Source organism: Rhinichthys klamathensis, unplaced genomic scaffold (genome assembly GCF_029890125.1).
Source record: "Rhinichthys klamathensis goyatoka isolate OS25496 unplaced genomic scaffold, OSU_Roscu_1.1 h1tg000127l_1, whole genome shotgun sequence".
Classification (NCBI taxonomy): Eukaryota; Metazoa; Chordata; class Actinopteri; order Cypriniformes; family Leuciscidae; genus Rhinichthys; species Rhinichthys klamathensis.
The window spans coordinates 3,182,220-3,198,480 of record NW_026606664.1 but is presented as its reverse complement, the minus strand read 5'-3'; the positions used below and the strand labels follow the sequence as shown (position 1 = coordinate 3,198,480).

General features: G+C 35.7%; 3 protein-coding genes across 3 annotated transcripts in view; 1 reads left to right on the top strand and 2 right to left on the bottom strand.

Annotated features, from left to right (window-relative positions):
* The window catches only part of cts12 (cathepsin 12), a 69,685-nt gene extending 58,257 nt beyond the window's left edge, over window positions 1–11,428 (bottom strand). The window contains exon 1 of the mRNA XM_056256541.1: window positions 11,293–11,428. The gene's annotated coding sequence lies outside the window, so the exon portion shown is untranslated. The remainder of the gene's footprint in view (window positions 1–11,292) is intronic.
* Window positions 5,809–11,425, bottom strand: stx6 (syntaxin 6). Its single transcript, XM_056256545.1, has 8 exons — window positions 11,293–11,425; window positions 10,371–10,539; window positions 10,190–10,285; window positions 9,759–9,821; window positions 9,543–9,671; window positions 9,324–9,430; window positions 8,092–8,186; window positions 5,809–6,807 (listed from the first exon to the last, which is right to left on the bottom strand). Exons 1-8 carry the CDS (start codon window positions 11,325–11,327, stop codon window positions 6,731–6,733), a joined length of 771 nt encoding a protein of 256 aa, XP_056112520.1. The 5' UTR covers window positions 11,328–11,425; the 3' UTR covers window positions 5,809–6,730.
* A 2,509-nt stretch (window positions 11,429–13,937) lies between the features above and the next one.
* ier5 (immediate early response 5) lies at window positions 13,938–15,587 on the top strand. Its single transcript, XM_056256544.1, has one exon. The coding sequence runs from the start codon at window positions 14,243–14,245 to the stop codon at window positions 15,068–15,070; it is 828 nt and encodes a 275-aa protein (XP_056112519.1). The 5' UTR covers window positions 13,938–14,242; the 3' UTR covers window positions 15,071–15,587.
* Window positions 15,588–16,261: the final 674 nt, after the last annotated feature.

Sequence of the window (16,261 nt, the reverse complement as noted above, 5' to 3'; positions counted from 1 at the left end):
TGTAAAAAAAAACGAGGGGCAAGTGGAAATTAACTTTTGTGGTCCAAATGCTGTGGATTCAGATGAACTTGTACTGAATCAGAAATATCCCTTTAAAGGATTAGTTCACTTTTAAAAAAACTTTTGCTGATAATTGACTCACCCCCATGTCATCCAAGATGTCCATGTCTTTCTTTCTTCAGTCGAAAAGAAATTAAGGTTTTTGATGAAAACATTCCATGATTTTTCTCCATATAATGCACTTTGCTGGGCACCAAACGGTTCAAGGTCCAAAAGACAGTTTCAGTGCAAACTGCAAACTGTTCAAATGGCTTTAAACGACACCAGACGATGAATAATGGTCTTATCAAGCGAAACGATCGCTCATTTAAAAAAGAAATAACAAATTTTAAGTTTTATAAGCTCAAATGCTCGCCTTGCTCTGTTCTGTGTGACTCTCCTGTTCGAACTCGTTCATCAAAATGAACGAATCTTTTTCCGAGTCAATTCATTCATTTTGTTCGTTAAATGAACCAAATGACTCGAAAAAAGATTTGTTCATTTTGATGAACGAGTTCGAACAGGAGAGTCACGAACGTGCATCACAGAACAGAGCAAGGCGAGCATTTGACATTATTAAACTTAAACTTTGTTATTTATTTTTTAAATGAGCGATCGTTTCACTTGATAAGACCATTATTCATCGTCTGGTGTCGTTTAAAGCCATTTGAACAGTTTGCAGTTTGCACTGAAACTGTCTTTTGGACCTTGAACCGTTTGGTGCCCAGCAAAGGGCATTATATGGAGAAAAATCATGGAATGTTTTCATCAAAAACCTTAATTTCTTTTCGACTGAAGAAAGAAAGACATGGACAACTTGGATGACATGGGGGTGAGTCAATTATCAGCAAAAGTTTTTTAAAAAGTGAACTAATCCTTTAAAGTCGACATGAAACGGAAGTTGCGTCACTATTGTGATCTATATCTGAGTGAAAGGGCTACTCGAACAAGACAAAATGTTGGGCAGGACTTGATTTTGTCCATTGGTAATTGATTGGATGGTTGTGGATTGCTATTGGTCAATCTCATGTGAGTGACAGGTTGTCCCACCCTCGCACCAGTAAACATGTCATCAGAGAAGAGAAGAGATGTCGCTGCAAGAGGGAGGGGAAGTTATTTGGATTAAAGATTACGAGGGCATAACAAATCATTTATAATAAATACTGCAATATTCCATTAAAAAAACAAGAATTGTCAAAAAAAAAAAAAAAGAATTGTCCATTTTGTAGTGCAGTGTGATGGAAAAGGACTGGTTCACACAGAACACGTTTGCTGTTAACTCCTTCCCTGCCATTGACGAAAAATTTCCGTCATTTGTGACACAACGCTTCCCTGCCATTGACAAAAAAGTGGTACTCACTGCAGGGGGTGGAGGAATAGAGTTGTGGGTAGGGTTAGAGTGTGGTTGGATATTCTAGCTCCACTCATTAGGCCCAAATTAAATTCGCTCCTCCACGCTGGAGCTCCAGCGAGGAGGAGCTATACGTAAGCTCCACCCATTTACTCTGCAGTGTGATCGGCCTCTAAGAGGGTCTTGGTTCCTCCAGCTGTCAGGGTGGAGGTGTGTGCGCTGGTCAATATCTCGCCTGTCCTTCCTTATTGATTAGACAATGATTGATTCCATCCTGGTCACCGACATTCATCACACACACATAGACAAAAACACACACGAAAAAACAAAGAACATGCGTTTACATTTACAGAAGAAATGACATGTGCTTTGATATGTGTTCCAAGTGGTTGTAAGTGTATTCTGGGTGGTCAAAAGATCCCGCATCCAAGTCTCTTATCATATTCTGTTCCCTAGATACATTTTTTCTGTTTTATTGTAAACAAGACAAACTCATTACGCATTATACGCTTCACTTTTAAGCAATTATACCCTTCATTACCCAATATTCATAGCTGTGTCACTGATAACTGTAAGATTGTCCATGGCAGCTGTTTAAAAGGACTCTGGGTAGATTTATAGGCTTTCTACACACCCTTCTAAACATGATCGCTGCTCTCAAGTGCAGGTTTGTGTTGTGTGTAGCGATGCTAATGAGCTCAGCTGGCGGAGGGGTGCGTCTCAGCCCTGCCCCCACCTCCCCACGGGTACGAGAGCTCAGCTGTCCCGTCCACTTACTGCGGGATAAAGAAGCCCAACGCTGAACCTGCATCCTGCACCTGCTGCCTCCCTGCCACACGCTCTAAATCCATCTTTAGAACCACTCCAGCTATGCAAACCCACAAATATCACCACTATTTGGAGCTCAAAATTCTATTTGAGCTCTCCTTAGCTATTATTAAAATAAAAACGACAGTAAATATTTTATAGTACATACGCCAAATATTAGTATTAATTCAGTATAAAAAAAAAAATATTAGTAAATGCTTCCATGTTAATCCTTTAAAGCTTTACTATACACAAACACATTTTTATATATTAATTATCCCTGATATTAAAATAAAATATATTATAACAAAAGAATAAACATTTATAAAATGTATTATAATAAATTAAATATTTTTGTATTATAATAATTGACAAAATATTTGTATATTATTAAAATAATATTAAATATGCAAAACACAAATAATATTAATGTTGTAATGTTAACCATAACATTATACTATATACACATACTATATATACACGTGAAAACCATTATTTACATATTATTATTATAATAAATGGGCAGTCCATATTTAACACCAAATATATATTTTTTTTTAGCAATATAAACAGTTTTATAGTGTATAATAATCCTGTGATGCTCTACTATATGCATTTATAAAATATTTTGATTGTATTATTTTAGTGTATGTATAATATATAACTAGATCATTTAGAATAAATATAATAAGAAAATAATAAATCACAATATATTAAAAAAATATAGAAACATTTTATTATAGTATATAATATGCAAAAATACTAATGCTGTAATATGAAACACAATAATGTACTATATACACACGCAAAAACATATGTATTTACATATAATTATTATAAATGGGTAGTACATATTTAACACCACATATGCAAATAGTGTCACATAAAATATTTTTGATTGTATTATTTTAGTATGCTAATATATGCATAACTAGATATCATGTGTGTGTGTGTGTGTATATATATATATTTATATATATATAATATATAAATGTTAGTGCTGTCAAATCAATTAATCGCATCTAACAAACGTTTTTACACACTGTTTATTATATTTATTATGTCTGTGTGTATATACACAAACATATATATATATAAATAATATATATTCACACACACACACACACATCTGTAAACAAAAACTTTAATGTTAGATGCGATTAATCACGATTAATTTGACAGCACATATATATATATATGAAAATGTAAAAATATAAATATTTTCATATTCATAATATGAATAAAATAAGTCATATTTCTCAATCTGGTCCACAAATTTAGTATCCCTATAAACATGAACTCTAAAATACCTCATTGTGAGGGAGCGTTGAATAAAACCCCTATCAGTTACAGTCATGCAGGTTTGGCTCTTTGGAGGCTCAATACTGTGGGACTCAGGTGTTGATCTCTAATCATTACTGGGCCAGACAAAAGAGGGAGGAGGGGGAGGCAGAGGAGAAAGACGCCACCTGTCATGAGATCAGGGTGAATGGCCCCTCTCTGGCCTCTATGGAACGGTCCATCCTGCCTGCTGGATTAGTGGATCAATAGAGCACTGCTCACACGACGGTCACCATCAACACAATAATCAATACTGATATATTCTCATAGATGCTGATCTGAGCACGTCACCTTCTTCAGATTACAACCGCAACCAGAAGAAAAATACAACCTCATTCAGAGGAATGTTTCACGATCAATACATGTTCAGCTCTATGAACGGCTCTCTTCCATCAGATTGTACAAAACAAAAACGAATTGCTTTTTTTATACTATACTTCATATTTCTTATAAATAAATAAGAAGATATATATTTATTAAAATAAAATATAAATGAATAGAAATTAAATTATATATGTACATATGCATATATTTTTTAAATATTAAATATATTACTTAATTACAATATAATTACAATTAATTTATTTGTTTTTTTCCACTTAATTTATATATACATATATATATATATATACACACACACAGTATACAGACAGATTTTTGTTGTTGTTTGTTTTAAAAATTACTTTTATATCCACTCATCAACAGGAATTCAATCCAATACACAATTTTGCAATGATTCTTTTAATGGAGCTCAGACTTTCACACAGTGACAAACTGAGGGGTGGTTTGACAGTTTTGTGAGGGTTGTGGAGAAACAATGATGGGTAAAAAAAAAAACTTGCATTCTCTTCTGGAGCAAACAAACACCGCAAACAAACACGTACAATCGAAATTCACACAATCAGGAAGAACAGCGTTTATGAGCCCGTTCACTACCTTGATCTCTCCACTCTGTCACTGCGACTCAAATACAGTGACATAGCTGTGCAATTATATATATTTTTTTTATTTGTATCGTAAAATTGCATATCAATTCATTCATACTTCGAACCAATCAGAGCTGACGTACTGCATCATGTGACCGAGGGCAGTCAGAATCAGCTGTAACACTATTATATGGGCCAACGGAGATGTTGAAGAGATAAAAACTCTGTCAATTTTTGTATTTCTCCTCTAGCTTTTGAAAAACAAAAGTGGCGTGATTGTTCAAAAAACAGAAAAGGTAAATCAGACAGAGTAAATCAGTCTTTCAAAAACACGTCCAGGTCATATTTCACATTAAAAAACATAAAAGACATTATATTTTGACTTTTAAGAAAATTAAGCTTCATTTTTTTTCCACATAATGACATTATTTTCATTAAAATTAAGCTTTTCATGTCCAATTAACAATTCTCATTACCATAATGTAAAAAAATATATTAAATAAGAAAAAATATACATCAAGACAATATTTGATGTAGTTAATTTACTAATCTTGTCCAGACAAGATTAGTTTTATTACTATCTTAATTTAAAATAATAGTTTTTTTTCGCATTACAGTAATGACAAACGTGCGCAATTGGCATGACAATAATATCATATAATAATGCAAAAAAAGTATTAATTTTCTTATGCAAAATTTAATTTCACATTTTTTTTCCTTTTGATTTTGGGGTTAAATATAACATTTCTATGTGTGATTCACCCGAGATCATTGAAACAAAATACAAACAAAACAAAAACTATACAAATATACTCAGTAGGATAAAAGTTTTACACAGAATATGTAGTGTTGTGCTGTCAAAAGAAAACAAATACAATGATTTTCACATAAATGACTGCTGCTTCATACATTTCCATTTGAGTTAGCAGTAGAAATACACCGCAAACTGACAATTTGCGAAAATATGAATGGTGAATATTGTGAAACCTAAAGTTGTCACGAGTGCCCGGCATCCTAAAATGAAATGTAACTTCACCCTCGGCTGTGCTAAGGCACTGGCTAGATAGTGACCTATACCTCATAGCTAAAGGTAGTTCATACTTAAAGGGAAATTTCACCCAAGAATGAAAATTCTATCATCATTTACTCACCCTCAAGTTGTTCATAACCTGTACGAGTTTCTTTCTACACAAAAGAAGATATTTTGAAGAATGTCGGTAACCAAACTGTTGACGGTAGCCATTGACCTAAAAAAAAAAAATACAATGGTAGTCGATTGCTACCGTCAACTGTTTGGTTACCGACATTCTTGTACAACATCATAATGGATGTTTTACAACAAAGGGTAAGTGAATGATGATAGAATTTTAATTTTTGGGTGAACTATCCCTTTAAGTACTTAACCATTAGTTGTCAAATTTTGCTTTTTATACTAAAACAGAATTTGGTCCAAAACTTCACTTCCATCTGAAGTAATAATTTTTCGGACTTTCTACAGATTAATACCCAATTGTCACGCAATTCACACATTTAATGCTCACTAAATAATTTAGTGAATCAGGTTAATATTTCAATTGCTAACCTATTCGGAGACTTTTTAAGCAGTTATCCGGAGCGCTTAACATCAACGTTTTCATTAAAAACACGATTCCGTCTATTTTCAAGAGGCAAAGCGCAGTGCATGTGAACAAATCTCACTAGTAAGTGATTAATGCAAAAAAATAAGTAAACCACGCACACAGAAATAAACACGTAGACAGTAAATAACTAACTCGCATTAGTAGGATCAGTAACATCCCTGGTTAAACAGTATCTGGTTTGTTAAGCTCCAGTGTTTAGTAGCTTTGTAGTTAGTGCTGAACATTTAAAATGGCTGTTAAAGCAGTGCAATGTAGGCAATATTTTCTAGTAGCACTAGAAAAAAATAGATTGTTATTAATTATTTTAGCTGCTTAAGTGTTAAAAGTCATGGTCCATCTGAAAGAAATGATTTACCCTGGATTACGTCATCTCGTACGAAATGATTCAGACCGTATTATCGCCTAAATCGGAATGCATTTGCAGAAAAAAAAAGAAAGAAAAAAAACCAGCCTGTGCTTAGTGTTTGTTTTCAGTCTGGGCTGCATACAAGCAAAACAGGAGCAGCGTTCTACCGTATGATGGAATAGAGATAGAGACGAAAGGGTTTTGTTGTTGGTTCTCTCCCTTCCAAACACCTCAGTTGATGTGAGCGTACCCAGACGAGAGAGCTGTAGTGGAGTGCTGTTCAAAGAACCATGAAGAGGATGATCACCACAAACAGGATGGCCAGCAGAACACCGATAGCACACCACTGTCTTCGATCTGCAGGGTCGAGCAAGAATATAATGGGTTAAAACACTCATTTTTAGGATATCAGGAGCTAGAGGGCCCTATCTTACACCCGGCGCAATGCAGCGCCAAGCACAACGCAAGTGTTTTTTGCTAGTTTCAGCCTGACGCAGTTATCATTTTCACGTCCTGCGCCACGTTGTTTAAATAGCAAATGCATTTGCGCCCATGTCTGAAAACGAGGTGTGTTCAGGCGCATTGTTGGCGCGTTGCTATTTTGAGGCAACTGAAATAGACTGAAACCTGGTCTAAAGTCAATGGCGCAATATTTTTTTGTTATTTAAAGAGCGCGTTAGTAATGTGCGCCTATAGGCGGGTCCACAACGCGCGTACACTCTGCTTATTACACACACAGGGACGCAGCAGCACACAAACATGCCAAATATTTAAAATAAAAGGATTACAATGTAAAATATTATTATTGTGTACATAAAGATATGGTGGAATCCGGCTTGTCCCGTAGATGATCTGCTTGCGCACTTTTACCCCGCGCACGAGCAGATCCGTTTGCGAAATTTCGTCAAATTCCTTTCATGTAAATAGCGAATCCGCCATGGCGCGAGCACAACTGGCATTTAAATGGAATGGGAGATGAGACTCTGATTGGTTTAACGCACGTAAATCCCAAAACACACCCATTACTCATTAAGAGAGAATAGGGACAACAGTTTGAGACCATGCGCTGCGCACGCCGACCATTTTTCCCGTCGTTAAGCTAGCAAAAGTGGTTTCGGACACGCCCTAATTGCACTTGCGCCCTGCGTTTTAGTCCATGCGCTTAGATCGTTAAAATAGGGCCCAGAGGTTTTATGGTGAAAGAAGAACTAAACTGTTTTTAAACGTTACCGCAACGTTCAGGAGATGTTCAGATTTAATTCTTAGCCTCTCGACAAAATGCTTTCTTTGAAAAGGTCCGGAAGTCTGACTTCCTGTTCAGGCTTTGCCATATAAAGGGCACTGGAGTCAATCACATTTCTGCAACAGGAAGTTCAAACACATGATGGATTTATTTTGAAACAGAGTGCTAACTTTATGAATCATGACAAAGTTTTGCTTTTGGACAACATAAAAACAGTAATTTCAGAACAAATTTGAATGTACAGACAAAACAAATAAACGTTATGTGTCAGATAGGATGTCAAATACTATCAACTACTATAAGAGGTTTCAGTGTTCTGAGAATGACTTGAACCTCATTTGTAACCGTGCGAGACAGTAACTGAAGCATGTCTGCTCTTCTGCTGCAGTTTTACTCACCACTGGTCATGTGAGAAACTTTAGCCAGTTTCTTCATGACATTATCTAGCCTGGATTGAGTGCTGTCCACCTCATGAGAAAAGTCATCCAGCATTCTGAAAATAGGCCAGACACAGTCAGAATCGATTCAGGAAGTGTGAGTCTGTTAACTCACCCACACAGACTAGACAAACTGTCAGGATTTGGGCAAGGAGCAGGTCAGTTTGTCATGTACAACTTTGTGTTCTAATTTTGTAATTTATGGGGGGAAAAAACGAATAAATTGATAACATATACTAATTATTCATAAATATAATTCAAAATATATTTAATATAAGTTTAGATATATTTCAATTTGATATATAATTGTTCAAAATATTAAAAAATTAAATATAATAGAATATATATATATATATGTATTATTTATAATATTTTTAATTATTATATTTAATATATATATATATATATATATATATATATATACACACACACTAATTATTAAAAATATATATTTTTAAAATACATGTGATATAAAATGTATAAAATTTTATATAAAAACACGACGTTCAAAAATTCTAAAATATTTAATACATATTATTTATGCAATTTAAAAACTATATAATATACAAACACAACACATGCATATGATATGTATGCATATACGTGTGTATCTATCCATATATATATATACACATATACACAAATTATTCAAAAATATAGTTATATATTTATGTAATATAAAAAATTGATATAAATATTGTTATATTCATATAGATTTGAGATATAAATGTTAAAAAATATTCTAATATTCAAATTTAATATAATAGAATAAATGATATATATATATATTTTTTTTTTTATTATATTTATGTACATATTTTTATATTTACATCCGAAAATGTCTAAACAAATGTTCCAATATAAATCGCATATTTGAGGTCTAAACAACTACATTCTCGCCGAAAAAAAAAACTCTTACTACAACTACATTCCAAAATAAGTAGACAAAAAGTAGTGTTTTTGCTCTTCCGCCATTGACGCTCGTTGTGAAAAATGCTGCCAGTATAGATCCATCAGAAACAAGCGGAGAGATACAAATTGTGAAACAGTTTCCATGTGATATTAGTAGAATATTGCATTGCTGGAAAAGGCTCTCAGCCAATCAGATTCGAGAACCAGAACTGTTCGCGCATGTGTATATACACACACACAAAGATTTCCTACCTGACTTTACCAATTTTGAAGTGACTTACACAGCTTGCTCATCCAGCTCCTGGCCGATCCTTTGAGACATGTTCTTCAAGACGCCAATAGTTCCCGAAACTAACTCTAGATGCTCATCCTGCTTTTCTGCTATTAGCTGCCATGTACACACACACACAAAAAAACACATTGCCCTGATAAGTGCTCATAAATACCGTAGAATATGCTAATCACTTGTTATTTGTAGTATGATGTATATATTGACATACATATTGCTGGGTCTGTTGTTCATCAATGAATTGTGAGTTTGCCGTCTGCAGCTCCTTGTCCAGTCTAGTGTATTTATCAGCACTGGGTTGCCAGATTGGGCCACGAGACCCACCATCGCCCATTAAAGTCTAAAATAAGAACATCAATTGTCATGAGCTGATATACAACCTGTAAAATCACAATCTGACACTTACTTCCATAGCTTAAGTACAAACCTGTCGAGTTTTCCGCTCGGACACTGTAACGGCCATTGGACTAGTCATGTGGTCTTTCATGTCCTGTAAAATAAAAATCCATTAGAGATATTCATCTACCATGGGTGCAGATGTGTGTAAAGGCCTGTCACGCGCTATAACGGTAAAGATATGATTTTTAAAATAGTTCTAAATATAGCAGTCCACACCTCAACTATAACAATAACGGCACAGAGGAACAATATCACTGAGTACTCCCTTTCACAATGATTTTTTATCCAGCTGATAAAAAATTGCCAATAAGAATCCAACTGACTTTAAAAAGCTCAAGCATTTAAAGCTACAGACGACAAAACTTCAGCGCATGCCTATAATAAACAGAACGTTACTGTGGGCGCTATTATAGTTAATTCTTGGTGTGAACAGGACTTAAGTTTCTCAAATCTACTCACTCTGACTGTTTGCCTTGTGCTAGTGATGAAGGCTTTCCTTTTGGCCAGCTCCACAGCATCAAGATTGAACTTCTTTGGATTCGCCTCCACAATACTTGAACACTAGGTTAAGGCTACAACCAACATATAAAAGCCAGAAGAACATCAAGTCCACATAGGCTACCAGAAACAAAAGGATATTGATAGTCTCATCCAAGTCCTCCAAGTCCCATTCAATGGACCTCAAACTGTTCCGCAGCTCATTGGTGGTCCAGTCCATCTCCTCCTTGCTGGCTCCACCCGGGTCCTGTAGCAGCTCCATCCATCTCTGATGAAGCCCTTGAGCCGTGTTCACAGCCTTCTGCACCTCTCTAAGGAAAAGCAATCAATCAAAACACTTCATTACAAATGATGATGGGTTAAAAGTTTAATTCAAATTGTTTAATTATATTGTTTTTGTAAATGTTTATATCTTGTTTATTTTGTTAACATTATTTTAACTTTATGTACAGCACTTTGGTCAACCTAGGGTTGTGTAATAAATAAAAAATAAAAATAAAAATGTAAGTTTATTTGAACATTGACAATGCTAATATCCTATAAACCCATATATATATTATAAAGAAATTTGGGGGTATCGTACCATGATAATTCCAAATTTTGGGCAGTATCACATGGAAATAGCATGGTAGGCTACTCTGACATATATCCATAGTAAGTTAACATACTTCCAATTAAACAATGATACATTTCCAAAAAACGTGGTAGTAAAATGGTACATTTTTGTAAGTGTAATATAACGAAGAGCAGATGTTTGCTAACATACACCAATACCACTTAATAGGAAAACAATTGAGATATCGATTTAACGGCATGATATAATACAGTGGAGAGAAATCGATATTTACGGTTGCCATGGCAACAAGATAACGATCTTACAGAAACAGCTGTTTTAAGCGGTATTATAACCTGCTAAAGTATTTACGCGCAATAATAAAATTTGTGAACAGAAAAGATTAACCATAGAAAAAAAACACTAAGAGTTAATAATCCGATTTCTCCGAAATCGATATATGATATTCTTGTCCCACGGTAACGTTAACCGATCTAAGCCATAAACTCACCCTTTCACCACGAAAAACGGATCTTCCATCGACATTTTGGTGCTCAGATGAGTCGATTCTTGAGCGAAAATCTCATGCTCCTGACCGCGGCTGGTTTTCTTTAACAAAGGAGAGCTCTTAATGTGTTGTTTACATGCGGGACGGAGCCCGGATCCGCTCAGCAGCCATTGCTCGGCGGAATCACATCCGGGTCCTTGAGCGTCTAGACACGCGCGCGCGCACACGAGCCTCCCGGTAAATAAACACCAGCGTGCTTTTTTTCTGCGTGGACTGTTTTGGTTTGTTGTTGCTGAAGAACAAAGCAATATTGCCCCAGAATGCACGGATATGTTAAAATGTGTATAACACCGTGTTTAAAATTATGGGCAAAAAGGGTTTAATTCAGATACCGCTGTATAAATATGTTGTAGTTAAATATTTCAACACCTCTATATCCCGGACGGTGTTGCTGTATTTTTTAATATTAAATATTACAATAGTATATTGTAATTTTACTATTACTACCTACCACTTTACTACTATTTAACTATTATACAAATTATGTCATTATACTTAATAATAATAACAGTGATAACAATAATATTATTATTAGTACCATGGTATTGTGATGATTCCTGATGGGTGGTTGAAATTTACTGTGGTACTGAAATTGATGTACTATGGTATTTACTTTGTAACCATTCTTACTCTTTTTTATTTTATTTAACAATTGCTCTATTTCTTTAAAAACATTTTTTACATGGTACCATATGAAAGTAACAAGGTATACCATCTGATACCATACTGTACTGTGGTTCCACTAATGTACTTTTATTTACTTTAACTCTAGGTTTACTTTGATACACTACATTAATTAAACACCTGTCTGTTCTCAGAAAATATAAAAAATTAAAATACATTAATATAATCTGAAACCACAGTAATAGTAACTATGAGTTTGCCACTGGTTTCTCATAATCAATGTATCTGTGTACCTCGTCTGCCTACTAGCACCGTGCTTCCTACATTATTCATCAGAACGCTGTATTCTCATTAGTTGACTATCTACACCAGTGCTAGTGCTGTGCACTGGTAAGAGGACATTGTGTATGATGTAAAACCAGAAAACCAGCTGGAAACACTTCAGCTCGCCTTTAGTAAGTAAAGCTGCATAAATTATTAATCTACTCTGGCTTTATTTATAGTATCAAGTGCCAGTTTCCCCATCAACATGAGGACCTGAATGAAGAATAAGGAATATATGAGATAATATGCATGATAGATATATGAATTGTATCCCTGTATTAAAAGGATAGTTCACCCAAAAAGGAAAATTCTATCATCATTTACTCACCCACATGCTTTTCTAAACCTGTATGATTTCTTCTGTTGAACACAAAAAAATAATGTTGGTAGTAGTTGACAGTAGCCATTGACTTCCATAGAAGGAAAAAAATACAATGGAAGTCAATGGGTACCGTCAACTGTTTGGTTACCAACATTCTTCAAAATATCTTCTTTTGTGTTCAACAGAAGAAAGAAACTCATACAGATTTGGAAAAACATGAGGGTGAGTACATAATGACAACATTTTAATTTTTTAGGTGAACTACCTTGAACTGCAATCTATTAACAGCACAACACAGCTGAATGCTGTTAAGCCTTTTTTATATTCTTGTCTATCAAAGATACATTCTTAATCTGAATTAATCTAACCAAGGATTTCACAAAGATATTGTGCGGGAGCCATGGCTGTGATCGTTTATATTTAGAAAAACGACCTCTGAAAGTGTCTTACGTCATAGCCCGCTCTTCCTGTCAGGTTTGTTTATGACCCACATCTTAATGCAGGGAAACTCACAAACCAACGCACAAGGATTAGGCCTATAATTAAAATGTACATGCATATATATAGCCTAATGAAAGTAGGGCCATTAAGAAGCATTATCATCAGGATCAAATCTGGCGCACTGTTCATTGTAGTTCATGAGTAGCAGCTAACTGTTTCTTCAAACAAAACATTGCCCTTCCCCCCACTAACAGCTCCATTCACATTTGCTCAGACACCGCAATGGATTTGCACAATAGAGTCATGTGACACGACTGTAGCAGACAAACCATTACATCAGTCGAGGAAGTCAGTTGAAAAAATTAAAGGGGAAGTACCCTTTTTTCTTCTTATAAAACAAGAACTGATGCTATGTGGAAACTGTAATACGAATAATACATGTATGTATAGATCTAAAAAGACGTATTTAGGAACTAAATGTATGACATTGATCCTACCGCGAAAAATCACAGTAACATGTAAAAACATGTTTTACTTTCGATTACATGTCGATTTTGGCTTGTTATTTGATTCTATTTGCTTACGATAACGGCATTGTGTTTTAAATATAGACGAGCTTAACTATATGTCAAAACAGCTGAATACACATAACGAACTATAAAAATATCTGTCTGTTTTAGCTTGAAAACATTTCTTTCCCTTTAAACAGTTCTCCCACGTTAGTATTTAAATATGACTCATCGCCAAAGCGCTCTCCCATTGGTCACCACCTATTTGGCGGGGTGTGATTCACAACGGTGGCAGAACTCAACTCGAGATGTGATTGGCTAGTGTAGTCGCTGACGCTGAAGTATAAAAGCGAGTTAAAAATAGAAACGGTCTCATTCCTCCCTAGATCATTGCTGGGTGCAGAAGAAAATGTGTGAGGTAATGAAATCTCCTACACTCGGCCAATAAAACCGATATTGCATTTTATAAATGAGAATGAAGCTTTTGTCAACAAAACAAGGGACAATCTGATCTACAGGAGGGGGAAGTTCTTGTACGTTATCTAATTAACGTGTTTCTGCGTCGCTGGCCAATTTACAGTAACGTTTGGAGGAGATTCCAGAGAGGAAATCAAACGTGAAACGCTTGGCGAACTTTGTACCGTGTCTGAACTTCGGCGTTTCGACTCCAGCCATGGAATACAAAGTGGAAGCCCACCGGATTATGAGTATTTCCTTAGGGAAAATCTACAACTCGCGCATTCAACGTGGTGGCATTAAATTGCACAAAAACCTCCTGGTATCGCTGGTCCTTCGCAGCGCGCGTCAGGTCTATCTGAGCGACTACTACAGCGGCGCGTGCCTGAACGCTCAAGGCGAACGCGAAGGGAACGAATGGGACATTATGGATTCAGAGCGGGAGAAATTCCCTCCCTCTACAACGGAATGTGAAAGCCCAGAGGAACCTCAACCAAATAAGCAACCCGAGGCGAGCGAGAAAGAGCGGGAATATCGCGAAAACGACGACGAGGTGAAATCAAACCAGGCGGATTGTACTTCAACTTTACAACAAGAGCAAAAACAAAACTCTTCGTTGGACTCTGTTGGTAACGTTTCATCTGAAACCCCACCGGAAACCATTAACGAACCCAAGGAGAGTCCCTCAGACACTACAGTAGCAGAACGTCAGTCAACGCCTGTAGAGAACGGGGATTCACAGCAACCACCCAAAACGCATGTTTGTTCAAACAGGAAAAGAAGCGCGGAGGAGTCGGAAAGAGACGATTCGCCTCTAAAAAGGACAAAAGTCGCTTCCTCAAACGCTAAAGACGACGAGGAAGCCGAGGAAATGGACACAAGTAACGTGTCCAATCTCATAACGATATTTGGTTCCAGTTTCTCAGGACTTCTCAGCAAGGACAGCGCTAAACCTGAGGCTGAGGCTGAAGAAAGTGGTCAAATCTGCTGCGACCAAATGTTGAAGAACCTAAACCCTTGGAGTACAGCGATAGTCGCTTTCTAACTGTATTGTACTATACTTCTTATCCGGGTTGCCCTGCGTGCATTGGTAACACGTGGTCAGGCCTGGGCTCAACATGGTAGTGTGGGACTTCCCAGCAAGCATGAGTGGTGCTTCCAAAGTACAAGCTCAGTTTGGCCTATAAGATGTCCGGGCATGCCTTTCTAGTGAAGGAACTATTTGAATGCTGGTGCTACTTCTTGGGATTACAGTTCTTGAAGTGTTGAACTCTCTATTCAGACAATTCAAAAAAGCCATGTGAGCAAGGGGTATTACAACATATGCAAACGTGTCATGAAGGTCAATATTACATTGTCTCCGAACCGATTCAGGGGCGACCACACCAAACTTGACTGTACGAGGTTTAGGCCACTGTTTTAATGTCTTTGTTTTATAAAGACCTGTACATAATGTAATATTTGAGTGTGTGTATATATTGCTTCCCATGTCGCATTCTGAATCTATGTATTTTGGTATCATGACAATTTACGTGGTGCTCACGTATTAAAAAATGTGAAATTACGCATTGTTTCTGTCCTTTCTGTTCATGAGTGGAAAAGTTGAGAACGTGACTGTAGTCACATGACACCTCATCCACCTTTATGCAAATTATATGAGCTGTTTTCAGACTAAAAATTCCAGCCCAAGCCTGTTTTCAAGGTTCCAACAGCGACAGAACTTTAAAATTGTGATTTGCAGTAATTAATGGAGATTACTGATTCTAAATAGTAAATATGAATATATCCTATATAATAATAGACATTATTTCATTGTCAAAAATTGCAATTTGAATGCAATCTCTAAATTATATAAATATGTATTTTATATATAACAAACTATTCTATAAATCACAAATGGAAATTTAACTCCCAGAAATTAATTGGTCAAAAGGTGTGGGAACCATGCACTGTAAAAAATTATATGATCAATAAGTTAAGACATGTTTTTACATTGCTTTAAATCATCAAAAGAAGTTAAGCAATTTTCAACTTTTTTTTATGTTATACAAGATTCAACTCATATTAAGTTAGTGTGTAATGTAATTTAAGTTGAAATGACAAACACCCAAGTTGATTGTACTTAATGATTATATTCAAATACTAACCCTAAATCGTATATCATTGACTCCTATATTCAGAATCAAGTGAAGAACATGCTCTTCACACTTGATTCTGAGCATAGGAGTCAACGATT

Coding starts and splice junctions, on each gene's coding strand:
- ier5 (XM_056256544.1), top strand. CDS start 14,243: ATGGAATACAAAGTGGAAGCCCACCGGATTATGAGTATTTCCTTAGGG.
- stx6 (XM_056256545.1), bottom strand. CDS start 11,327: ATGTCGATGGAAGATCCGTTTTTCGTGGTGAAAGG. Junction 10,540..11,292: donor CCGTTTTTCGTGGTGAAAGG/GTGAGTTTATGG, acceptor GCTTTTCCTTAG/AGAGGTGCAGAAGGCTGTGA. Junction 10,286..10,370: donor AGGACTTGGATGAGACTATC/AATATCCTTTTG, acceptor ACCTAGTGTTCA/AGTATTGTGGAGGCGAATCC.